Source organism: Perognathus longimembris, chromosome 1 (genome assembly GCF_023159225.1).
Source record: "Perognathus longimembris pacificus isolate PPM17 chromosome 1, ASM2315922v1, whole genome shotgun sequence".
In the NCBI taxonomy this organism is placed as follows: Eukaryota; Metazoa; Chordata; class Mammalia; order Rodentia; family Heteromyidae; genus Perognathus; species Perognathus longimembris.
In genome coordinates, this window is record NC_063161.1 from 53955309 (window position 1) to 53981899 (window position 26591).

The 26591-nt window shown below is 41.0% G+C and overlaps 1 protein-coding gene across 4 annotated transcripts in view; it reads left to right on the plus strand.

Moving 5' to 3' along the window:
- The window catches only part of Lima1 (LIM domain and actin binding 1), a 119619-nt gene that overhangs the window by 23369 nt on the left and 69659 nt on the right, over nt 1–26591 (plus strand). For all 4 annotated transcript variants that reach the window (XM_048364653.1, XM_048364666.1, XM_048364658.1 and 1 more), the window contains exon 2: nt 18277–18420. In XM_048364653.1, the coding sequence (XP_048220610.1) occupies nt 18302–18420 (119 nt within the window). In that variant the 5' untranslated portion in view covers nt 18277–18301. The remainder of the gene's footprint in view (nt 1–18276; nt 18421–26591) is intronic.

Sequence of the window (26591 nt, forward strand, 5' to 3'; positions counted from 1 at the left end):
GTAGACGCCAAATGCTCGTGTTTGTAATCCTACTTAGTCTGGAGGCTGAGATCTGAGGATCACAGTTAAACCAGCCAGCAGAAAAATCATGAGACTCTTATTCCAATTAACCACAAATAGCCTGAAGTAGAGTTGTCAATTAAGTGGTGGAGCTCTAGCCTTGAGCTAAGAAATTTAGGGACAACCCCCAGGATCTAAGTTCAAGCCCCCCAAGACTGGCAAGAAAAAAGATTACAGAGTGGTATTGAAAGGTTAAGTAGACTTTTATGTCCTGAGATGAGAATATGTTAAAAAGGGAATAAATAATTGCTCAGAAGCACATTAACATTAAGCCATTGTAGTTAAAAAGATGTGTATATGTATATGATGAGTGTTAATTTCTCTGTCTCAGTGTTCTCACCTGTAAAATAGGCATCATAATGATATGTATCTCATGAGTCATTGTAATAATATTACTGAGCTCTTAGAACAGTGTCGGACACATAGTACTATGTATTTCCCATTGTTATCATTATATGTGGGACACAACAGACACATAGTGAGGTGCCAGACTTTGAAGTCAGGCCCCACCACGTGAACCCCATTTTAGAATCGAACCCTGAGCCAATCAGATTTGTACCTGTGTTCTAATCTTGCTTGCACAGCTGATTGTTGTAACCTTGTTCTTTGCCTTTATAAGCCCTGTGTAATCACAGCTCGGGGCTTCCTCCTAACCTCTGCTGTGTCGGTGGGTAGGACGAGGCCCGAGTTGGCAGCTCGTTAAATAAAGCCTTGCCTTGCTTTTGCATTTCGGAGTGTCTGAATCTCGGTGGTCTTCTTGGGGGTGGTCTTGCGACTTGGCACAACAATAGTACTATGTATTTCCCATTGTTATCATTATATGTGGGACACAACAGAAAGTTTATGCTCTGCATTGGCAGAAATTACTTTGAGAAATGAAATTGGCTTGAAGGACGAGGCAGGCAAGAGCACAAAGAAACTTCTATTTCTTATGTTGTATATTTCCACATAAATAGACATGATGAGTAGGCCCATCCTTTGACAGTCACTCTGGTCAGGAAACTTAGTGCACCAAATGGCAGCTCTGACTTTGTACACCTGTCAAGACCTGCAGAAATGAGGTTCTCCAAAGGGATGAGGTAGGTGAAGAAAGGTGGAAGTGAGGGAGGGAGATAGAAAGGATTCCAAGATGGATTCCATCATGGAGGCTGATTGATGGATTCCATCATGACTGCTGACCTACTGGTTTAATTACATATTTAAAATTTTTTAATTGAGGTAGACATAGTGGCAGCATAGGCCTATAATCCCAGCCCTGGAAGGTGAGGCCAGCCTGGATTTTATATATAAAGAGACCTTGTCTCAAACAAATGTGGAAACTTAAATTGTTTAAGAACCTTATGACAATCAACGTTTTTCTAAACTTAGACTCTTTACAACTCACTAGGTTATGTTCATTGTTTAAAAAAATTAAAAAGTAGTGCTGGGAATGTGGCTTAGAGGTAGAGTGCATGCCTAGCATGCATGAAGCCCTTGGTTCAATTCCTCAGTAGCACATAAACAGAAAAAGCTGGAAGTGGTGCTGTGGCTCAAGTAGTAGTGCTAGCCTTGAGCAAAAAAGAAGCCAGAGACAGTGCTCAGGCGCTTAGTTCAAGCTCCAGGACTGGCAAAAAAAAAAGTGATATGTAACCAGGCACCAGTGGCTTATGCCTGTAATCCTAGCTACTCAGGAGGCTGAGATCTGAGGATCATGGTTCAAAGCCAGCCAGGGGAGGAAAGTCTGTGAGATTATCTCCAGTTGACCACTAAAAGCTGGAAATGGATCTGTGGCTAAAGTGGTAGAATGCTAGCCTTGAGCACAAAGGCTCAAGGAGAGCACCAAGGCCCAGAGCCATCCTAGTATTGGCACAAAGAAAAAAAAAGTGATTGTGAGCAGAGTGCCAGTGGCTTATTTCTGTAGTCCTAGCTATTTAGGAGGCTAAAATACAGAATATCACAGTTCAGAGCTAGCCTGGGCAGAAAGTTCTATGGAGACTCCATCTCCAAAACACTCTTTTGTTGTTGTTGCTCCTGAGGCTTGAACTGAGGGCCTCGGTACAGTCTCTGAGCTTTTGTGCTCAAGGCTAGTGCTCTACCACTTTGAGACACAGTGACTCTTCTGGCTTTCTGGTGGTTATTTGGAGATAGTCTCGTGGCTTTCCTGTCTAGGCTGGCTTTGAACTGCAATCCTCAGATCTTAGCCTCCTGAATTGCTAGGATTACAGGTGTGAGCCACTGGCACCTAGCCCCTTTCAACATTTTTATTTGTTTTTTTGTTTTTGTTGCCAGTCCTGGGGCGTGGACTCAGGGCCTGAGCATTGTCCCTGGCATCTTTCCTCTTGAGCCACAGCACCACTTCTGGATATGTGGTGCTGGGGAAACGAACTCTGAGCTTGATGTATACAAGGTGAGCACTTTATCACTAGGCCATATTCCCAGCCCCGCCTTTCAACATTTTTATCCACCTCTCCTGGCCCACCTGTTCCATTATTTTTCTTAATTCGGTAATATATTAGTTTTTAAATAATTGTAAAATAAATTTATATTTATTGTACAGAGGGGTTATAGTTACATAAGTCAGGTAAAGAGTACATTTCTTTTTGGACAATGTCACACCTTCTCTAGCTCTCTTCCAGTTTTTCCTTCCCATCCTCACCCACAAGTTATATAGTTCATTTTCAACATAGTATCTAGTGAGTATCACTGCTGTATTTATTCAGTTTGTCTCTCCATATCTGTGACCCTCCCTTACTCTCCCAAAGGCACATAAACAGACAAGACCAAAGAAAGGAAAACAAGAACAACAACAAAGGGAAAAACCTCTTGTTTTGATGGGAATATGGCTTAGTGGTAGAGAGCTAGCCTAGCATGCATGAAGCCCAGGGTTCAATTCTTCAGCACTGCGTAAGCAGAAAAAGTCAGAAGTAGTGCTGTGGGGGGCAGGGAATACGGCCTAGTGGTAGAGTGCTTGCCTCATTTACATGAAGCCCTGGGTTCAGTTCATCAGCACCACATATAAAGAAAAAGTCGGAAGTAGCACTGTGGCTCAAGTGGTAGAGTGCTAGCCTTAAGCAAAAAGAAGCCAGGGACAGTGCTCAGGCCTTGAATTCAAGCCCTAGGACTGGCAGGAAAAAAAAAAACCAAAAAACCCTATTGTTTCCATTTTCTGAAGTTCATTTTGGTATAAAATAAAAAATTTTGAAGTTATAGACAGACCACTAATTTCAACCGTATTACTACCTCCATTGTATAGTATAGAAAGAACAATTTATTTATTTTTTTTACTAAAAGCCAAGCCACTACACCAAATGTGACATTTATGAATTACTTTTAATCTAGGTTCTAACACAAAAGCCTTGTTAAAACACTATGGCTAGATTGGGAATGTGGCTTAGCCATACAGTGCATGCCTAGCATGCCCAAGCCCTGAGTTCAAGCCCCAGGAGTACCAAAAACAAAACAAACAACAACAAAACACACTATTCTAGGAATATGGCCTAATGGCAAGAGTGCTTGCCTAGTATACATGAAGCCCTGGGTTCGAGTCCCCAGCACCACATATATAGAAAACAGCCAGAAGTGGCGCTGTGGCTCAAGTGGCAGAGTGCTGGCCTTGAGCAAAAAGAAGCTAGGGACAGTGCTCAGGCCTGAATCCAAGGTCCAGGACTGGCAAAGAAAAAAAAACAAAAAACACTATGATAGAATGGAAGGAGGAGGGGTAAGCATACATAATGTAAAGAAATGATCTATGTAAGGAAGTATAGGGACTAGGGAAGGAAAAATGGAGAACAAAGGATTGGGTGACTTTGTCCAAGAAGCATTTTGTATTCATAACCTGACTCATGTACTGTAATCCCTTTGTACTACTAATTAATGATAACAATAAAAAAGACACTATGACATACACACAAACTAAGCCCAAGTATGTTATTCTCTTGACTTCACTCTTAGAATAATGTTTATTATATATCAAGACATCAAGGTCTTTCCTCAATCAATATGTCAGGCACTGCTTTACATTTACTTCCTTTTATGTTAAAACCATCCTGTAGGGCAAGTTTATTCTTATTTTACATAGGGGGAAGCTGAAGCACCAGAAGTTGCTGTATATCTAGAGAGCCCTGGAATCAGAATTTGAACTAGCTGTATTTCTGTTCTATAATCTGACCTCCAAGTAACCGTAGTGAGAAAGTGGGTGATGTTAGTCCTGTCAGGCGGGCACTGAGTTTTCCAGTGACCCTCAGTGATCATTCATCAGCTAGTTTGCTGACTTTGCTTTCCCTAATTTTCAGACTATTTACTTCTTTAGTTTCACTTGTTTTTTAGGCACTGGGGATTGACTCTAGGTCTCTCCATGCTCAGCCTGGACTCTTATCACTGAGCTACATTCCCCACCCCCCAAACTAATATATTTTATTTATTTATTTATTTATTTGTTTGTTTGTTTGTTTGTTTATTTTTGCCAGTCCTGGGGCTTGGGCCTAGGGCCTGAGCACTGTCCCTGGCTTCTTTTTGCTCAGGGCTAGCTCTCTACCACTTGCCACAGCACCACTTCTGGCCTTTTCTGTTTATGTGGTGCTGAGGAATTGAACCCAGGGCTTCATGCATACGAGGCAGGCACTCTACCACTAAGCCACATTCCAGCCTAAACTATAATTTTTTCAAGTAAGTTCTATTACATTTAATTTGCATGCCATGTAATCCACCTACTTTAAGTGTGTAATTCAGGTTTTCAAGGATATTTTCAGAGTTGTGTAGCCATCTCCATAATCAGTTTTACTTTTTTTTTTTTTTTTGCCAGTCCTGGGGCTTGGACTCAGGGCCTGAGCACTGTCCCTGGCTTCTTTTTGCTCAAGGCTAGCACTCTGCCACTTGAGCCACAGCGCCACTTCTGGCCATTTTCCGTATATGTGGTGCTGGGGAATTGAACCCAGGGCCTCATGTATACGAGGTAAGCACTCTTGCCACTAGGCCATATCCCCAGCCCCCAGTTTTAAATTTTTATTACTTCATAGATCTATACTTATTAGCAGCCAGTCTCTTTTCTTCTTTCCCGTAGCAACCACTAACCTACTGTCTGTCCCTATGATATAAGTAGGATCATAAAATACATGGATTATGATTGGCTGTTCATTAAGTGGAGTATTTTCAAGGTTCATCTGTGCTATACTATGTAATATCACTTTATTGTAGCAGAATGATATTTCATTGGGGATATACCATACTTTGTAGACTTTTGGTTTAGTCACAGGTTTTTGGATGTGAGTAATGCTGATGAACATTCATATCTAGGTTTTTGTATTAGACATGTGTTTTGATTTTTCGTGTGTGTGTGTATATGTGTGTGTGTGTGTGTGTGTGTGTGTGTGTGTTTTGCCAGTCCTGGGGCTTGAACTCAGGGCCTGAGCACTGTCCCTGGCTTCTTTTTGCTCAAGGCTAGCACTCTGCCACTTGAGCCACAGCGTCAATTCTGGCCATTTTCTGTATATGTGGTGCTGGGGAATTGAACCCAGGGCCTCATGTATACAAGGCAAGCACTCTTGCCACTAGGCCATATCCCCAGCCCCTGTGTGTATATTTTTGAAAGAAGGTTTCACTACAAGGGCTTGGTTTTTGTTGGTCAGTCATGGGGCTTGAACTCCAGAGCCTGGACACTGCCCCTGAGCTCTTTTGCTCAAGGCCAGTGCTCTACCACTTTGAGACACCGCTCTACTTTCGGTTTGGGGATGGTTAATTGGAGATAAAGTCTCACAGTGCTGGGAAGGTAGCTGAGTGGTAGAGTGCTTGCCTAGCATGCATGAAGCCCTGAGTTCAATTACTCAGCACCACATCAGCAGAAAAAGCAGAAGTGTTGCTGTGGCTCAAGTGGTAAAGTGCTAGCCTTGAGCAAAAGCAGCTCATGGACAGCACCTAGAACCTGAGTTCAAGCTCCAGGACTGGCAAAAATAAAAAATAATCTCAAAGAAAAAAAAAAAAAAAGAAGGTTTCACTAGCCCAATCTGACCTCTAACTTGAGATCCTCCCACTTCCACCTCCCAAATTCTGGTATTACAGCTGTGCACCATGCTCATATTCCCAGCCCAAGACCCCTATCTTACCCAATGAAAGATAGGTTGGCGGTATATGCATGTGGGAAGTACAAATAGAGGATAATAATCCAGACTTGCCAAGACATAAAGACCCAGCATGAAAGAACTAAAGCAAAGAGAGAGACAGAGAGAGGCAGAGAGAGAGAGAGAGAGAGAGAGAAAGAAAGAAAGAAATTAATTTACACTCCTACCTAGTTTACATATATATAAATAACTGAAACTTGGTAATCTTAGAATCTTTCAGGAGACAGAAGCAGGAGTTCTAGTCCAACCTTGGCTACATAGCAAAACCCTGTCTCCAAAAGAAAACAAAAGCTTTATAAAAGAATATTTAAGTTGGCCACTGCTGGCTCACAACTGTAATCCTAGCTACTCAGGAGGATCGACATTCAAAGCCAGCCTGGGCAGAAAAAGTCCTGTGAAACTCTTTTTTTTTTTTTTTGGTCAGTCCTGGGGCTTGAACTCAGGGCCTGGACATTGTCACTGAGCATCTTTTGCTCAAGGCTAGTACTCCACCACTTGAGCCACAGTGCTACTTCAAACTTTTTCTGTTTATGTGGTACTGATAAATCGAACCTAGGGCTTCATGCATGCTAGGCAAGCACTGTACCACTAAGCCACATTCCCATCCCCTGTGAGATTCTTTACCTCCAATAAACTACTCAAAAAAGCAACAACAACAAAAAACAAAAACAAGCATAGAAGTGGTTCTGTGGCTGAAGTGGTAGAGCACTAGCCTTGAACACAAAGAGGCTCAGGGACAGACCCTAGGCCTTGAGTGCAAGCCCCAGGACAAGCAAAGAGAAAAGCATATTTACCTGTAGTGTGTGTGATGCAGTTTGACATTGCCTGATGCCGTCTATTGTTTTTCGGTTGAAACAAAGGAGCTAGGTTGTTACTCAGTGGTGGAGTTCTTGCCTAACATGTGGGAGGCCTGGGTTCAATCCATAACACTGCAAAAACAAAAAACATTCTGGTTCTGACTATTGAAATTAATTTCACAACTCACCAATTGTAATCTGCATTTAAAAACAAAACAAAACACTAGACTATTGTAAACTCTTCATCTTATACAAGAAGGCAAAGTCCAGATAGGTATCTTGTTCAGGTTCATATGGCTAATTAGTGGTAGGGTTTAGATCAGAGGCCATATCTGTTGCCTCCCTGCTTTCACTTTGACATCTCAACAGATTATAGCTGCCTTCATGATCAGCAAATAAAAATAAAATCAAATTATTTTATGTCTGATAAATAAAAATAAAATCTAATTCCTATTCAAACACTTTCCTTTGCATATTTTTCATAAGCAACATTTTAGACTCAGCAGCAAACCAGGCTAGAGGAAGAAAGAATATCATGAGTCATTGGTCTACACAATGATTTTGTGCTGTCTGGACAGGGAAGTTCTAGGTAAACCTAGATGGTAGGCATCAAATTAGGCAGCTGAAATTTACAAGTTCAGTGTCCCAGATTCTGTTGGTCCAAATCTTTTTCACTTATATGTTTATTTTTGAGGCAGGGTCTCACTATGTAACCCAGATTGCCTCAAATTCCCCATCCTTCTGTCTGATCCTCCTAATCAGAAGGCTCAGGTGTTCAAACCGTATTTGGCTCATAGGCTACTTTTAAGGAGAGCAGGTTTCCTTCCTTCCTTCCTTCCTTCCTTCCTTCCTTCCTTCCTTCCTTCCTTCCTTCCTTCCTTCCTCCCTCCAGTCCTGGGCCTTGGACTCAGGGCCTGAGCACTGTCCCTGGCTTCTTTTTGCTCAAGGCTAGCACTCTACCACTTGAGCCACAGTGCCACTTCTGGATGTTTTCTATAGTCTATATATGTGGTGCTGGGGAATCGAACCCAGGGTTTCATGTATATGAGGCAAGAACTCTTGCCACTAGGCCATATTCCCAGCTCCCAGATTTTCTTTTTTGCCAGTCCTAGGTCTTAAACTCAGGGCCTGGGCACTGTCCCTGAGCTTCTTTTGTCCAAGGCTAACATAACACTCTACCACTTGAGCCACAGTGCCTCTTCTGGCTTTTTCTGGATATGAGGTGCTGAGGAATTGAACCCAGGGCTTCATGCATGCTAGGCAAGCACTTTACCACTAAGTGGTCTATGGGAGCTGATTTTCTTTTCTTTTTGCTTTTTTCTTTCAGCTTTTCTTTTTTTTCCTTTTCTGTTTATGTGGTGCTGAGGAATTGAATCCAGGGCTTCATGGGTGCTAGCCAAGCATTCTACCACTAAGCCACACACCCAGCCCAGGAGCCTATTTTCTTACACAGGAAAATTTGAATGTCAACAGAAAATTCAAAATGGAATATGTAAAATATTTTATGCTGCTCTTTTCCTGTATTTCATAGAGTACATATAGCTTTTAAACCCTCTAATGCAGTGCTTTAAACTTCATTGAATGGAGAAACCTTGACTAGTCACTTCACAGTTATTGTCAAAGTGGGGTCTTCTTGGGCCCTTTTCCAGACCTGAGGAATCAGAATCATGAGATAGGACCTGGAATCCAGTTTTTTTTGTTTTGTTTGGTTTGGTACTGGAACATGGACTCAGGTGCTTTGTACTTGCGAGACAGGCATCCTACTATTTGAGTCTCCTAGCCCTTTTTGCTCTGTTTTTGTTTTTTAGATAGGGTCTGGCTTTTAATATGGGCCAGAGTGGACTTTGATCTTCCTATTTTGTCTTTTCTTTTTCTTTTTTGCCCTGAGCTGAGGACTGAACTCAGGGCCTTGCGCTTGCTAGGCAAATGGAGGCATATGGTCATGGTTCACAATGCCACTGTAGAAATTGTCCTAAAAGGTGACTTGAGAGTAAGCCCAATTGGAGAGGAGAGAAACCGGCCCTTAAATAATGTCTGTGAACAGTGGAGGGAAAGAAAACGGATTCTGTGAGATAATTGAGAATGATGTAAAAGATAGAAAAGGAACACTGTTTGCAGCCTATAATTCCAGACCAAAATCAGTAGGATTAAAGTTTGAGATTAGTTTAGGCAATAAGTTACCAAGGGCTAGAAAGGTAGCTTAGTGGTAGAGTGCTTGCCTAGCATGCATGAAGCCCTGGGTACAGTTTCTCAGTACCACATAAACAGAAAAAGCCAGAAGTGGAGCTGTGGCTCAAGTGCTAGCCTTCAGCTAAAGAAGCTCAAGGACAGTGCCCAGGCCCTGAGTTCAAGCCCCAGAACTGGCAAAAAATAAAGGTTACCAAGACCCTTCACAATCCATAAGCTGAGCCTGTTGGTATATGCCTGTTATCCCAACATAGGCAAAAAGATCATGTTTTGAGGCAAGCCCCAGGAAAAACAGGAGAACCAATGTGAAAGCATAAAAGGGCTGGAGGGAGTGGCTCATGTCATAGAGTGCCTGCTTACCAAATGCAAGGCTCTGAGTTCAAACTCTAGTATTGCCAAATAGAGAAAAGCGGGGAAAAAAGAAAAGAAGGAGAAAAGAAAAAAATAGAAGAGAAATAGGCAGAGTTCCATTTAAAACAAAAACAACTGGGCGCTGGTGGCTCATACCTGTAATCCTAGCTACTTAGGAGGCTGAGATTGAGGTTCAAATCCTGAGCAGGAAAGTATGTGAAACTCCTACATCCAAGTATCCACAGAAAACAAAGTTGAGCTGTAGCTCAAAGTGGTAGAGCAGTGGCTAGGAATGTGGCACAGTGGTACCTGCCTAGCATGCATGAAGCCCTGGGTTCGATTCCTCAGTACCACATAGATGGAAAAAGAACAGAAGTGGCACTGTGGCTCAAGTGGTAGACTGATAGCCTTGAACAATAGAAACTCAGGGACAGTGCCCAGGCCTTGAGTTCAAGCCCCACAACCAAAAACAAAAACATAAAAAAAACAATTGTATAAAGAAGTTCTAATCAATGGTTTATATGACACCTGAGGAAAGTCTAGCTCGGGGTTGGGGATATGGTTCCTAGAGTACTTGCCTAACAGGTTGGAACCTGAGGATGGATTCTCAGCACAAAGAAAAAAATCCAGTTGGAAAGTTGGCATACTTATTTTTCTTCAGACATAGACAGAAGGAGGAAACAATATATTTGAGACTGTTAGCTTTTTTCTATCTTTTACCCTGGAATGGTACAGTGTAAATCAGTAAAGGTGAAGGTTTATAAATTTGTAGTGAAAATTGCTTTGAAAATTCAAACTTATCCCATGATTCTTTGGTGAGCAATTTCCAAAAATGAAATTGGTTTTCAATTATATGGTCTCTTTTTAATTGTTCTTATGTGCCCTGGCTGTTTTTCTTTTTGTTTGTTGTTGTTGTTGTTGTTGTTTTGCTTTTGTTTTTGGTGGTAATAGGGTTTGAATTCAGGGTCTTACACTTGCTGAGCCATGGCTCTACTATTTGAGCTGCACCTTGATTATAGGGGGTTTTGTTGTTTTGTTGTTTCTTTTTTTTGCCAATCCTAGGGCTTGAACTCAGGGCCTGAGCACTGCCCCTGGCTTCTTTTGCTCAAGGCTAGCACTCTTCCTCTTGAGCCACAGTGCTACTTCTGGCTTTTTCTATATATGTGGTGCTGAGGAATTGAACCCAGGGCTTCATGTATGCAAGGCAAGCACTTTTCCACTAGGCCATAGTCCCAGCTCAATTGTAGTATTTTTTAAAATCACAAAATAATCTTGAATAGAGATTTTCTTTTAAAGGATCACATGTTGTTGAAGGGATCATGGGTTACTGAAGTGATTTTGTTTTAGGAAAAATTCTACATTTTTGTTGACTTCTTGGAATTTGGTCAATGTTGCAATGTTTACACAGTTTCTACAGATAACTGACTTAGGCTTTTTCAAGAATAGTGGCAATGATTATTCCAACATGTCTGCAGTTTCTAAATACTAAAGTAATGAGCCTTTTATGTATATTATAGTATTTGAAGTTTTGAATCGGTTTGTGTGTATTTCTTTATTTTAAATTAATATACATAGGGGGGTACAGTTACACAATAAGGTAGCAAGTACATTTCTTGTTTTATTTGTTACACCTTCCCTCATTTTTCTTTCCCTTCCCTAGTTCAGATAAGCATATATACAATATCCAGTGTTGTAGGGGTTTCTTTTTAAGAACTGAGATTTGAACTCAGAGTTGCTCTACTGCTAGAACTTACCTTCCAGCTCTTTTTACTCCAGTTACTTTAGAGATAGGATTTCATTATTTGCCTGAGCTAGCCTGGAGGCAGATCCTCCTATTTCACACTTCCGGAAGTGGCTGGAATGGCTAGCAAGCTCCACCACCCCTTATGGAAATTGTATCTCATACACTTTTTTTTTTTTTTTTTTTTTTTTTTTGCCCAGGAGCAGAAATCCACCAGATTAGATCTCAGCCTTTAACACACCACCACACTCAACTATTACAACTATTGGTTGAGTTGAGAGCTTCCTGCTTCCCCTCCCCTATGGCTATGATTGCAGGCATGCACCACCACACCCAGCTTGAAGTTACTTAGTGATTTTACTTTTTTCATATGCCAGGAGTTTATGTCAAGAGTTTGAATAAGCTAAAACTAATGGATAATTCACAGTTCGGAAAAATAACATATGCTTTCTCAAGTCTCGGAACTTCATGAACAACATTTTCCATGGTAATTGTATTTCTGATAAAATTTAAAGCTTCATGCAATCTCTTTCCAAGACATATTTATGGAGTTCCTTTTATTTAGAAAGCAATGTACTATGTGGGCAAAGAAGTAAACTAGATCTATCCTCTGACCTGACCTGAGGAATCTACCAGGCATAATTTCTTGAGTTATGAAAAGATAGTGGATGTCATCTGTGCTACTAGGAAGCAGAGCTGAAACAGATTTAGGAAAGGGTTCTGTGAGAAGGTAGCTTCTCACTGGGTGCCGGTGGCTCAGGCCTGTAATTCTAGCTACTCAGGAGGCTGAGATGTGAGGACTGTGGTTCAAAGCCAGCCCGGGCAGGAAAGTCTGTGAGACTCTTATCCCCAATTAACTACCAGAAAACCAGAAGTGGTGCTGTGGCTCAAAGTGGTAGAGCACTAGCCTTGAGCTGAAGAGCTCAGGGAGAATGCAAAGGCCCAGAGTCCAAGGCCCACCACCAACCAAAAAAAAAGAAGAAGAAGATAGTTTTGCAGTTGCCTTTTTAAAAGGCGAGTAGAGTGACTACAGGTAAAATGAAAAAGTATATGGCATAGTAACAGAAGATAAACTGGTAATGTCATAATTCTTGAGATTCTAGGTTTATTCTTAGAGGTTATAGTTAATATGGGACTAGACTTTTTACTATCAAAGAATGAAGTTACAAATACAGAGGGAATGCTGTAATCAGAAGTATCAGTATGTCTGAGCATGGTGGTGCAAGCTTACAATCCCAGCACTCAGAAGACTATAGGATTATAAATTTGAGGCTGGCCTCAAATATAAAGTAAGATTGTCTCAAGGGAAAAAAAGAGAGGTGGGGGGAGGTTGAAAGAACAGTTGGATAAAGCTGACAAATCTTCAAACAAAGCTGGAGTAGTATGAGAAACTGTAATGAGACTGTAATGTAGGTAGAGGATCCTTTATCCAAGATGCTTTGGATTAGAACTGTTTCCAATTTTGTTTGACTTATTTGTATCCATGTAATGATGTATCTTGGGGATGGGACCCAAGTTTAAACATGAAACATTTATATTTTATATGCATTTCATACATACATCCTGAAAGAATTTTACCCAGTACTTTTAGTTTGCCTATGTTTAGTGTTTTGACTGTAACTTGTCATTTGAGCTCAGTTGTGGAATTTTCCACTTGTGGAGTCATGTGAGCACTCAAAATTTTTGTACTTTGGAGCATTTCTCACTCCCAGTTTTTGGATTAGGGATGCTCAATTTGTCTTTGTAACTAGGGAATTAATAAATACCTATGAGTCTATGCTAATAAAAATAAAAATATTGGCTAAATAAGAGAAAAAAGATATTCCACTTAATACTCAGGAGGAAGAGAGGGAAGAATAGAAAAAGAAAGGGGGTGAAAACTGGGTAACACATTGCAAGTATATATGAGAGTAGTATGGACAAACTCAACAAAAACTTATGATCAATAGAATATGGAAAGGAAAAAAAAAAAGAAATAGACCTTGGATGGAGGAGGACTAACAGGAGGATGATGTTCTTGGAAGGGCAAAGAAATTGAATAGTATCTAAATAGATTGTTTGCAACTATGAAAACAGAACAAGGAAATCTACCGGGGATGCTATTACTTGGAAGGATATAGAAAATGTGATAGACAGGGTGAAATTGATTCGAATATAGTGTAAATGTCTGGTGATGTAACAATGAAATCTTCCCCTTTATAGCTGATATAAGCCAATTTAAAAAAAAAGAATTCTAGCTAACAAATGTACTGAGGCCAGGCATAGATGGCTCCTGTCTCTAATCCTTGTTACACAGGTAGCTGAGGTTTTAGGATTGTAGTTTGAAGCCAGTCTGTGCAGGGAAGTCCATAAGATTCTCATCTTCAATTAAGCAGCAAAAAACCAGACGTGGAGCTGTGGCTTGAATGGTAAGAGTACTAGCCTTGAGGCTAAATGACAGTGCCCAGATCCTGAGTTCAAGGCCCACTATGGGCATAATAAATAAGTAAGTAAATGTAGTGAGGATAAGGGAAATAGAAAATCACTATTAGCAAGTTTGAGGCCAGTTGAACTACATAGCTTGACCTTGTCCTAAAAGAAAACTTTAAAGAAAAATGGAAATTTTTATAAACTGGATCTATTTGAGAAACACTCACCTCAATGCTGGGCATAGAAACCAGGGTTTCATAAATGCTGGACTAGCTTTTAAAAATTGAGTTACTGAAGCAAGCCCAGAACATAATACTTTTTCAGGAGGCAGTATTGGTATTTGTTAGGTAGATAGTTTACTATTTGAGTCACACTAGCAGCCCCCAAAACATTGTCTAAAATTTTTTTTGTTTGCTTGTCTTTTAGTTCATCTTATATTTTTCTTGCCCAGCTCTGGAATCAGTTAATTCTCTAATTTATGTATTGTCAAAGTGATGTACAGAGGGGTTACAGTTTCATATGTAAGGCAGTGAGTACATTTCTTATCCAACTTGTTACCTCCTCCCTCATTCCCCTCCCCCTGCAATTCTTTTTGTTGTTAATGCCAAAAACCCAAACAAAAAATAATAACATTTCAACAAGAACTGTCATACATTGCAAAAGACTTGGTAACTAAAGACAAGATATGATGAATTTAAATAAAATCCATAATTAGTGGTATACTAATGTTAATTTCTTAGTTTTGATAATTGTACTTTGGTAATATGAGATAAAACTAGATGAAAGATTGTGAAAACTTACCCTTGCAACTCTTATATAAGTGTAAAATTCTTTGAAAATATGAAGTTTAAAGGGTTTGAATGGGCTGGGGATATAGCCTAGTGGTAGTGTTTGCCTTGCACCTCATATACAGAACCACATATACAGAAAAAGCCAGAAGTGGTACTGTGGCTCAAGTGGTAGAGTGCTAGCCTTGAGCAAAAAGAAGCCAGGGACAGTGCCCAGGCCTTGAGTTCAAGCCCCAGGATTGGCAAAAAAAAAAAAAAAAAAAAAAAAAAATAGGGGTGGGGGTGGGAGCTTGGATATGTGGCTCAAGTAGTAAAAGTGCCTGCCTAGCAAGCAGAGTTCAAAACCTAATACAACCCCCCAAAAAGGTTAAAAAGGGTGAATTCAAACATCCTGGACAGCATAAACCCTGTCTCAAAAAAAAGAAAAAGAGGGGCTGGGGGTATGGCCTAGTGGCAACAGTGCTTGCCTCACATACATGAGGCCCTGGGTTCAATTCCCCAGCACCACATATACAGAAAACGGCCAGAAGTGGCGCTGTGGCTCAAGTGGCAGAGTGCTAGCCTTGAGCAAAAAGAAGCCAGGGACAGTGCTCAGGCCCTGAGTCCAAGGCCCAGGACTGGCCAAAAAAAAAAAAAAAAAAAAAAAGAAAAAGAAAAGTTGGAAATGTAACTTCCAAAACATTTTTCAATAATGTGTGAATTTTACACACAAAAAAAAACTTAAATGTGTTTTTTTAAAAAAAAACAAACATCAGTACTCTATCATATTTCATATAGATTTTATTTGAAATTCATTTTATATCTTGAAAGTTTATGGTTGTCCATTTCTGGATTTTTTTTCCCCTGTGATACTGAAAGTTGAAATCAGGGTCTTGTCTTGCTTATAAAGCTAGTGTTCTAGTTTTTTTTTTTTTTTCAATTTTGGGACAGTGTTTTGCCAAATTGCTCAGACTGCCTTGAATTTTCATCCTCCTATTTCAGTCTTTGAGTACCTGCTATCATACCCTATAACTATGATTTGTGGGAAAGGGGAGGTACTCCATGAAATTGTGGTTATTTTTCTTTTAAACCTTCTAACATTTAAACCTTCTAACCTTCTTTTTACCTTGTAACATTGAAGTTGTAAAGAGTTTATGGTGGAAAAACTGTATAGCTTGACAGTATTCCTTATGAATTACATTTTCTCTTAATGAGTGTGAAAGTATGTTTGTAGGATGTGTTTTGTAAGTCTGTGTGTTGAGCCATCTGTATTGCTTGCTCAAGTAATCATGTCAGGAGAGGTGGGGGAGGAAAAAAGAAAGGGAAGAGCAAAGTCAGGGCTTTATGAGGACATGCTTTTATCATTAGTAGCTTTGGAGAGCCGCTGATTGTGGTGATTCTTATTTGCATTTGTCCCCACCTGGTCTCTAAGGGACAATTCCCTTTGTCAGGTGAGCCTGTAAATGAATTTATTAGAACTGGCTTCCTGGAGCAGCTATTGACCTCAACTTAAGCAATACCTGGGGGAAGAAGATACCTTGGGCCAAATTTCCTAGTGAGTCACTGCTTAGCTGCAAGGACCTTTGTCCTAGAGATCTTTATCTTCCAGACCCTAAGTTACCCACTAGATAGTTAAATTGTCCCACCTTAATCCACCTGGTCTGACTAAAGGACTCTGAACCGAGTGTTAACAACTCTACCTCTAATACAAATTAGCTAGTTATTTGGGAAGAATAAGTGGAGCTTTATGTGGCCCAGTACCCTTACTGAATAAAAATAGACTTGGTTACTTAATTGCTAAGCTTCTCTTATGAATATCTCTCATGTGTCTAACACTGAAGTCATCCTTCTTACCAACCTGCTCCCCTCCCCCTTTGGTGCAGGTCCTGGGGCTTGAACTCAGGGCTTGGGCACTGTCCCTAGCTTCTTTTTGCTCAAGGCTAGCACTCTGCCACTTGAGCACTGGCCTTTTCTGTTTATACGGTACTGAGGAATTGAACCCAGGGCTTTGTGTATGCTAGGCAAGCACTCTACCTTTAAGCCACATTTCCAGCCCCTCATTGTTTTTATTTTGTTGTTGTTGTTTTGTTTTGTGGGTGTTTTTTTTTTGCCAGTCTTGGGGCTTGAACTCAGGGCCTGAGCATTGTCCCTGGCTTCATTTTGTTCAAGGCTAGCACTCTACCACTTGAGCCACAGCACCACTTCTGGCTTTTTCTATATATGTGGTGCTGAGGAATTGAACCCAGGGGTTTATGTATATGAGGCAAGGAGCACTTTACCACTAGGCCATATTCCTAGCCCTGTTTTTATTTCTTTTGTTCTCATTATGGGGCTTGAACTTAGGGCCTAGGTCTTGTCCCTTAGCTTTTTAGCTCAAGGTTGGTGCCATAGCTTCACTTCCAGTGGACTCTTCTGCTTGGGCTGGCTTTGAACTGTGATCCCCAGATCTCATCTTCCTGAGTAGGTAGGATTATAATAAGCATGAGCCACCAGTGAATGCCAAGTGTAGAGCTTTATCCCCTGAATTTCAAGTACACTGTACTTTCCTAGTTGCTAAAAGATTTTATAAAAATAACTGCTCCAATAACAGCCAATGCTAACATATCATACTTCAAATGTCCTTCAGACTATTATAATATGCTCAGTGCTTTGAACATATTATCTTTTTAATTCTACACTAAATTCCCTAGAAAGACAGGTACTGCCTTCATTTTCAGTTGAAGAAACTAAAGCTGAAAAGAGTGCATGATTTTTTTTTTTTTGGCCAGTCCTGGGCCTTGAACTCAGGGCCTGAGCACTGTCCCTGGCTTCTTTTTGCTCAAGGCTAGCACTCTGCCACTTGAGCCACAGCGCCACTTCTGGCCATTTCCTGTATATGTGGTGCTGGGGAATCGAACCCAGGGCCTCATGTATACAAGGTAAGCACTCTTGCCACTAGACCATATCCCCAGCCCCGAGTGCATGATTTTTGTTGAAAAAAAAAACAAAACATTTAATTGGGGGCTGGGAATATGGCCTAGTGGTAGAATGCTTGCCTGGTATACATGAAGCCCTGGGTTCGATTCCTCAGCACCACATATATAGAAAAAGCCAGAAGGGGTGCTGTGGCTCAAGTAGTAGAGCACTAGCCTTGAGCAAAAGAATCTGGGGACAGTGGTCAGGCCCTGAGTTCAAAGCCCCAGGACTGGCAAAAAAAAAAAAAAAACAAAAACCTAAAAACAAAACACTTATTTTATTTACTTAGCATTACTGGAGATTGAATGTAAAGCCTTATTCATACTAGGAATTCTTCTATTGAGCCACACTTCCAGCCCCCAAATTACATAACTTGTTTAGGGTATCAGAGTTAAAATTTCACTGGTCTGCCCATCCCTAAGCCCTTGATCTTTCTTATTATGCCATGTAATACCCCCAGCTTTCTGCCACAAGTCAAGTGCTGAGGACTTTGAGGAGAGAGAGCAGCCAAAAGATACTTGGATGTGGGTAGGACCTAATTTGGACTTGATTACTGAGATGCTGATTGTACTTCCCTTGGGATGAAATTCAGAAGAGGGGAAGATTTCCATCCAAATGTGACTTTGGAACAGACTTAAGTTCAGAGAAAGGCCAATCAATGTTTGCACAGTGGGATCAGTCATAAAATGATGCATCTGGAAGCGACCTTAGAGATTATCTCTTCTAACCTTCTCTTTTTACAGGAAACTGCAATTCAAAGATATTGACTCATTTGACCAAGATTTCACAGAACTGGTAGATGAGATTGGTCTGTTCATCTTGCTTCTCTGCTCCCTCATTTACCTCACTGCTGCCAGTCCTTGGATACTGGGTAGTCCTTTCCTTTGTCTAATTTTCTGACTTTCTTTATTGTATAGGTGTTTCGGTATATCTGTGGTCAAGATGGAATCAACTCCATTTAACAGACGGCAATGGACTTCGCTATCATTAAGGGTAACAGCCAGAGAACTTTCTCTAGTCAACAAGAACAAGTCATCAGCTATTGCTGAAATATTCTCCAAGTAAGTGCTAATCCTGGACAAAAAGGTTCATGTGCCTTAAGTGCAAATAGCCACCTGTCAGGAAAACAAGTGAAGGAAGCATATGTAAAATGGTGTTATGGGAATCACCTTGACTTTATGTACACTACAGAGTCTAGGGGTGATAACAGAGGACCTATTTATTGTCTTGGATTTTTGTCTAATTAAGGCAAAGAAAAACTTACAAAGAAAAAATCCCTATAATCATAAAGCATATTGTAAATCATTATGTTATTATAATTAACCATATTAATTACAGTATAATATATAGTCATAAAAGCAAACTCATCAAGTCCAAAGTGAATGAAGTCCAAAGGAATGAAGATTGGATGCAGAATAAGAGTGAAAGCATGACCATCATGCGTAGGAACTAATCTGTTTAAGATAAGTATAACACTTAAAACTCAGTTTGTCAGCTGCATTTGTCACACTTCAAGTAAAACAAAACTTAGTAAATAGAGTTTATTGGAACAAGCCATGCCCATGTATGGACTGTCTGCAGTTGCTTTCACACTACAACAGTAGAATTACTGGTTGCAATAGATTATATCCCCCTTAAAATCTAAAATATTTTCTACCTGGCCTTTTTTGTGTCTGGGTTTTTTTTTTTTTGTTTGTTTGTTTTTTGCCAGTCCTGGGACTGGACTCTGGGCCTGAGCACTGCCCTGGCTTCTTTTTTTTTTTTTTTTTTTGCTCAAGGCCAGCACTCTGCCACTTGAGCCACAGCACCACTTCTGGCCATTTTCTGTATATGTGGTGCTGGGGAATCGAACCCAGGGCCTCATGTATATGAGGCAGGCACTCTTGCCACTAGGCCATATCCCCAGCCCCAGTGTGTCTAGGGTTTAAAAAAAATTTTTTATTGTTATTATGTTACAAAGATCAGGTAAAGAGTGCATTTCTTAGACGGGTACTGGTGGCTCATATCTGTAATCCTATCTACTCAGGAGGCTGAGATCTGAGGATTGCGGTTCAAAGCCAGCTCAGGCAAAAAAAGTCCCTGTGAGACTCTTATCTCCAATTAACCACTCAAAAACTGAAAGTGGAGCTGGTCTCAAAGTGGTAGAGCACTAGCCTTGAGCTCAGGGACAGTGCCCAGGCCCTGAGTTCAAGCCCCACAACTGACCCCCTCCTGCCCAATAAAAGAAAGAGTACATATCTCTTTGAACAATTTCATCCCTTCCCTTGCCCTCTCCCACTTTTTACCTCCCTTCCCCATCCAGAAGTTATACAGTTCATTTTCAACATAGTGTCCAGTGAGTAACATTGCTGCATTTGTTCACCATTTGCTCCTTCATTTCAGTGCCTCTCCTTACACTCCAAAGACATACAAATGAACAAACAGAACAAAAAGAAAAAAAAAGAAAAATATCAACAAAGAAAAAAATCTTTTTTTCCTCTTGTTTCCATTTCCTGGAATTAATTTTGATAAATGTTATTTTGTATGATCAGATGCACATAGGCATTGTGCCTTTCTGTTTCTCTCCTAGCAGTACCCTCATTTAGTCTCACTGTACATGAATGTCTAAAGACGTGTATAATTTATTATGATCTGGTGTATTTTAGATTTAGCTTCTGCCTATGAAAGAAAACATGTGTCGTTTGTCTCTCTAAGCTTGGCTTACTTCACTTAACAGGATTTGTTCTAGGTCCATACATTTCCCTGCAAATGACATAATATTATTCTTTCTAGTGGTTGTGTAAAATTCCATTGTGTATAGGTACCATATTTTTTGGATCCACTCATTTACTGTAGGGCATCTGAGCTGTTTCCACAGCTTGGCTATTATGAATGGTGCACCAATAAACATGGATGTGCAAGTGTCTTTATGGTATTGTGGCTTGTGATATCTGGGTAGATGCCCAGGAGTTCTATCTGGCCTTTTAAGAAAGTTTGCCGGGCTGGGAATATGGCCTAGTGGCAAGAGTGCTTGCCTCATAAACATGAAGTCCTGGGTTCGATTCCCCAGCACTACATCTATAGAAAATGGCCAGAAGTGGCGCTGTGGCTCAAGTGGCAGAGTACTAGCCTTGAGCAAAAAAAGCCAGGGACAGTGCTCAGGCCCTGAGTCCAAGGCCCAGGACTGGCCAAAAAAAAAGTTTGCCAACTCTCCTCTGGACCATTGGTTCTCTGATATGGAGACTGCTTCCTGTTTCATCCTATATCCCTAGAGAGTAGTACAATGACTAGAGCATAGTACCCACTCAGTAAATATTCAGGGAATGGTCTATGCAAATAATATGCCACAGATAGTGAATACAGATGCCGTGGTAGGAAGGAACCTAAGACAGGTGGTAGGTAGGCTTATTTCACTAGTAGAATTTGTTAATTAATGGGAAGCTATAACACATTTATGAAAAGAAAGATGATAAAAATTTGAAGAAAGCATTCTAAGAACTAAATGTAGCATACAGTTAAATACCAATAGGAAGTCTCTGTAATCTATAATGTCTACTTTTCTTCAACAAAAAAAAATTCCTTGTGCATCTGCTCTGAGGAAAACACTGCCCTTCCTTGATGATAACCTAAGGTGGAGGGAAGATGGACACAGGACTGCAGCATTTTAAATTGTTGTAATTTTATGTCAAATTTCATGTATTTTTCTGAAATAAGAAAAGAAAATATAAATTTATTTCAGAAAAGAAGGGTGGAAAGCCGAGGGTAATCACTGGCTTCAGGAAGCTTTTTTTTTGGGGGGGGGGGGCGGGGGGGCAGGTCTGGGGCTTGAACTCAGGGCCTGGTCTTCTGTCCCTGAGCCTCTGTGCTGAAGGATAGAGCTCTGCCACTTGAGCCACAGCACCACCTCTAGCTTTTTCTGTTTATGTGGTACTGAGGAATTGAACTCAGGGCAGCTTCATGCATGCTGGGCAAGTACTCTTCCACTAAACCCTGTTTCAAGGAATTTAAACAGTATAGTTCAGATCCCTCAACTTTCCTGATTTTGTTAATAATTTGCTCTTTCAGTTAGCTTCTTGCTGGGTTCCAAATAAATAAAACAAACAATAGATGGTTAGATAAATACATAAGATCTTCCTGGGGATAGTGGCACAAGCCTGTAATCCCAATATTCAGAAAGATTGCTAGTTTGAGGCCTGCCTGAGCTATGTACTCTGTCCAATAAATAAATAAATAAAAATCCCAAGGGTTGGAAGCATAGCTCATTTAGTAGAGTATTTGCTTAGCATGTAGAAGGTTTTGAATTTTACCCCCAGCATCACAAAAAAAAAATAAAATAAAAATTCCAAAACTTAGAAGCATAAAATAATGGCAACATGTATTTTGTGTGAAGCGTCTCAATTTGGGCAGGGTTTGTCTCTGCTTTACTTAGCATGAATGGCTCAAAGGCTGGGGACCATCATTATCTAAAAGCTTGCTTACAAATCAGTTGATGCTGGCTGTCATCTGGGATCTCAGTGGAGGCCATGGTTGGAACACCTACACATGGCTACTCCATGTGACTGGTTTGGTGGCTGGGATCCAAAGGCAAACATCCAGAGAAAGGAACAAAGGAGAAGGGGAGCTAGAACTTGTATTGCCTGTTAATGACCTGAGAAGTCATACACTATCACTTTTGCTACATTCTTTTCTTAGTAGTGAGTCATTCAGGCCAGCTCATATTTCAGTGGCAGTGGGGGAGATTGACTCCACCTTCCAATGGGAAAGATAATTTAAACCCTCCCCCTTTCCTAGGGATTAAATCCAAATCCTTGGGTGTTTTCCATCACTGAGCTATACCTCGCTTGAACATCTTTAAAAAATATCATACGTGGGTCCTCTAATTCTGTGTCTACAATGACACTGGAGAACTTGAACTTAAAAAATTAATTATGATTTATTTAATACTTTTAAAAATGTGGTACCAAGGAATTGTACCCAGGGTCTCCTGCATGCTAGGCAACACTAACACTAAGCCACATTACCAGCCCAGAGAATTTGTACTTTTAACAAGTATCCAGGTGATTTTTACCTTCAGGAAGTTTAAGAATCAATAGTAGTACAAGAGAAAAACAAATAAGTCAGTTTGAATAAGGAAGGGATTGTAGAAACTGAACACAAAGGGAACAGGAAAGCAAGCAGTCTAGCCTGACAAAAACAAAAGGGAGAAGGGACTAGTTCTGCTAGAGCCCGAAGTTGGAGGCCTTAAATGCTATGCTAAGGTTAGGATTTCATTAGATAAACTGAATGCAGTTGAAGGATTTCATACAGGGAAACTGATATGATCAAGCCTGTATTTTAGAAAGATGCTTCTGGCAACAGTGTGAAAGGTATATTGGCAAGGTGAGAGATGGATGGCATAAGGACAATTTATGAGGCTCTAATGGGAACTCAAGTGAAAGCGGTAGGCAACAGAAATGGAAAGGAAGGGAAGATACAGGAGTCACTGAGATGTGATTAATGGGATGTGGAAACCCCCTGCTTTGCAGAGAAACTTCTCTACATTCCTACCCATTTCACTCTTCTTAATCCCCACCTGTTTTTCCCTAACTTGGCTTTCTCTTGCCATGCATTGTATGACTGTGAGTAGTGGCTGCCTGCTGTTTCTCTACATACTTTTCTTGCATCTCCAGTAGATTCCCATATGTTGCTTTACAGAATTTTTTTAATTTAAATTTTTTTTTGTAGTAGTATTAGGGTTTGAACTCAGGGCCTCATACCTGCTAGGCTGGTACTCTTTCCACTGATCCATGCCTCTAGCTCTACTTTTTTTTTTGCCAGTCCTAGGGCTTGTACCAAGGGCCTGGGCACTCTCCCTGAACTTCTTTATCTCAGAGCTAGCATTCTACCACTTGAACCACAGCACCATTTCTGGCTTTTTCTGTTTATGTGGTACTAAGAAATTGAACTCAGGGCTTCATGCATGCTAGGCAAGCACTCTGCCACTAAGCCACATTCCCAGCCCTCTAGTCCTCTAGTACGTTCTCTCTCTCTGTGTCTGTCTGTCTGTCTGTCTGTCTCTCTCTCTCTGTCCTGGGGCTTGGACTCAAAGCCTGAGCACTGTCTCTGGCTTATTTTTGCTCAAGGCTAGTATTCTACCACTTGAGCCACAGTGCCACTTCTGGCTTTTTCTGTTTATCTAATGCTGAGGAATTGAACCCAGGGCTTCATGCATGCTAGGCAAGCACCCTACCTCTAAGCCACATTCCAAGCCCCTGAACTTTTACTTCTTGTTTGTTTGTTTTAGAGCATCTTTTACTCCACTAGATATCCACTTTCTTTTTTCAGTACTGGAGTTTGAGCTCAGGGCATCATTCTTGCTAGGTACTCTACCACTCTAGTCATTCCTCTAACCCATATTTTTTGTCTAGGGGCTGGCCTTTGATGGTTCCATCCTGTGTACCTAGGATTATAGCTTATTCCTCCTGTTTAGCTGGAATTACATGTTGGCTTGGAACCACAATCCTCCTGATCTTTGCCTCCCCAGTAGCTAGGATTATAGGGGTATGCCACCACATGTGGCACGTATCCACTTCTAAAACCAAATCCTGAGTATAGCAACACAGGAAAAGAAAACATGAAGGTATGGGACAAGATAGGTCCATCAGGATTTACAGAGTTAATACATATTCAAAGTCTCAGGAGAAACAATCAGGGTAGTCAAATAGAGCTTGCCATAACTGGAGAAGGATCTGTAGCAAGTTGGTTCCGGTTGCTGAAGTCTGTTTCTTAGTGTTGTATCTCTGAGGCCAGGTGCCCTTTTTCTCTCTGGGGTTGGGGCTGCTCTTTGCTCCTGGATGTTGAACTCAGGATCTGGCTGCCAGCTGGCTGCTTCTGCACAGCCAGCAGTGTGGAATCTCCCTGGCACACATTTCTCTCTGACTAGACATCTTTAAACTCTTACTTTCTCAGTGCCCTTTTCAACCATTCTTATCTGTCACTGGCCAGCCCAGCCACTTCTTATAAAGATCTGAGTTTGAGTCTTGTAGTAGCATTGATGAGAGTTAGGGCATTGGAAATTGTTTTTCATCTTAGAGGTCTTTGCACTGTCCCTGGCTTCATTTTGCTCAAGGCTAGCACTCTACTACTTGAGCCACAAAGCTACTTCCAGCTTTTTCCATTTATGTGGTGCTAAGGAATTGAACCCAGGGCTTCATGCATGCTAGGCAACCACTCTACTGACTGCTAAGCCACATTCCCAGCCCCTTTTGTGCTTTTTTAAAAATTGAGATTAAGTAACTACACATATTTCATATTTTAACACTCACATTGATGAAAATCATCATTCTAATCTACAAAGCTTATGTATTTAGAGGCCTTCTTAATCCTGCTGAAAGCACAAAGAACCTTTAAGGTCATCTCATGGCATAGGTGGTTAACCATCTTTTCTCCAGGAAGATTATAAAAGCCAACTGTAGTGATTCAGAATTGTAAGTCCTGACCCCCTAGCCTAAACCAGTTTATCAGGCTCTATGCTAGATTTTTTTTTGCGGGGGGGGGGGGGCAGTCCTGGGGCTTGAACCCTGGGGCCTGGGCTCTGTCCCTGAGTTTCATTTGCTTAAGACTAGCACTCTAAACTGGGTGCTGGTGGCTCATGCCTGTAATCCCAGCTACTCAGGAGGCTGAGATCTAAGGATTGTGGTTCAAAGCCAGCCCAGGTAGGAAAGTCCGAAGAGCCTTATTTCCGATTAACCACCAGAAAATCAGAAGTGGAGCTGTGGCTCGCGTAGTTGAGTGCTAGCCTTGAACTGAAGAGTTGGGGGACAGCTCCCCAGAGTTCAAGCCCCGCCACAACCAAAAAAAAAAAAAAAAAGACTAGCACTCTACCACTTGAGCCACAGTGGCACTTCTGGCTTCTTCTGAGTAGTTTATTGGAGATAAGTGTCTCACAGATTTCCTGCCTGGGATGACATTGAACCACAATCCTTGGATCTCAGCTTCCTGAGCAGCTAGGATTACAGTGTGAGCCACCAGCTAGATCTTTGGGGAAAAAAAATTTGTTTTGGGAATTGAGCCCTGAGGGCCTGTATATACTAAGTGTATGTTCTACCACTAAGTTACATCTCCAACTCCTAGACTCTTAGCAGAATTATATAGTCTTTATGTTTATGTAGTCATTTTATTCCTAACGAAAAGTATAGGAAGGAGAAACATTATCATGTTTTGTAGTTGAGAAAACAAGTATAAAGAAAAACCTGAGAGCTGGGCCCTGGTGGCTCATAACTGTAATCCTAGTTATTCAGGAATCTGAGATATGAGACTCACTGTTCAAAGCCAGCCCAGGCAGACGAGTCTATGAGACGCTTTTTTGTTTTGTTTCATTTTGTTTTTTGTCAGTCTTGGGGCTGAATTTGGGGCCTGAGTGCTGTCTCTGAGCTCTTCAGCTCAAGGCTAGAGCTCTACCACTTTGAGCCACAGCTCTACTTCTGGTTTTCTGGTGGTTAATTGGAGGTAAGAGTCTCATGGACTTTCCTGCCTGGGCTGGCTTTGAACAGTGATTCTAAGATCTCAGCCTCCTGAGTAGCTAGGATTGCAGGCATGAGCCACCAGTGCCTGGCTCTATGAAACTCTTACCTCCAATTAACCACCAAAAAACTGGAAGTGGTGCTGGGGCTCAAAGTAGTAGAGCTTAGCCTTGAGCAAAAGAGCTCAGGGACAGATGCCAGGTTCTAAGTTAAAGCCCCATGACCAACAAAACAACAAAAACCTGTCCAAGTTAATATTAGGTTTATCTCTTCTAGTATTTTTCTGCTGATACATGCGTGTGTGTGTGTGTGTGTGTGTGTGTGTGTGTGTGTGTGTGTGTGTATGCATGCCAGTCCTATGGCTTGAACTCAGGGCTTTGATGCTGTCCCTGAGATTTTTTATTTTATTTTATTTTACCTTTTTGCTCAAGGCTAGCACTTTACTATTGAGCACAATTCTATCTCTGGCTTTTTAGTGGTTAATTGGAGATAAGAGTCAAATAAACTTTTCTCCTTGGGCTGGCTTTGAACCATGATCCTTAGATCTCAGTCTCCTAAGTAGCTAGGATTACAGGCATGAGCCACCAGTACCCAGCTTCTGTTGCTGCCTTTTATCTCAACATTGAACTAGTTCAAAGGATGAATAGTGTTTTATTCAGTGGACCGGGAGATGGTGGCGACATTCCAGAGGAACAGAAGGTAAAGATAGAATGGAGCCAGGCAGTAGCACAGTAAAGATCAGGGAGTCGCCT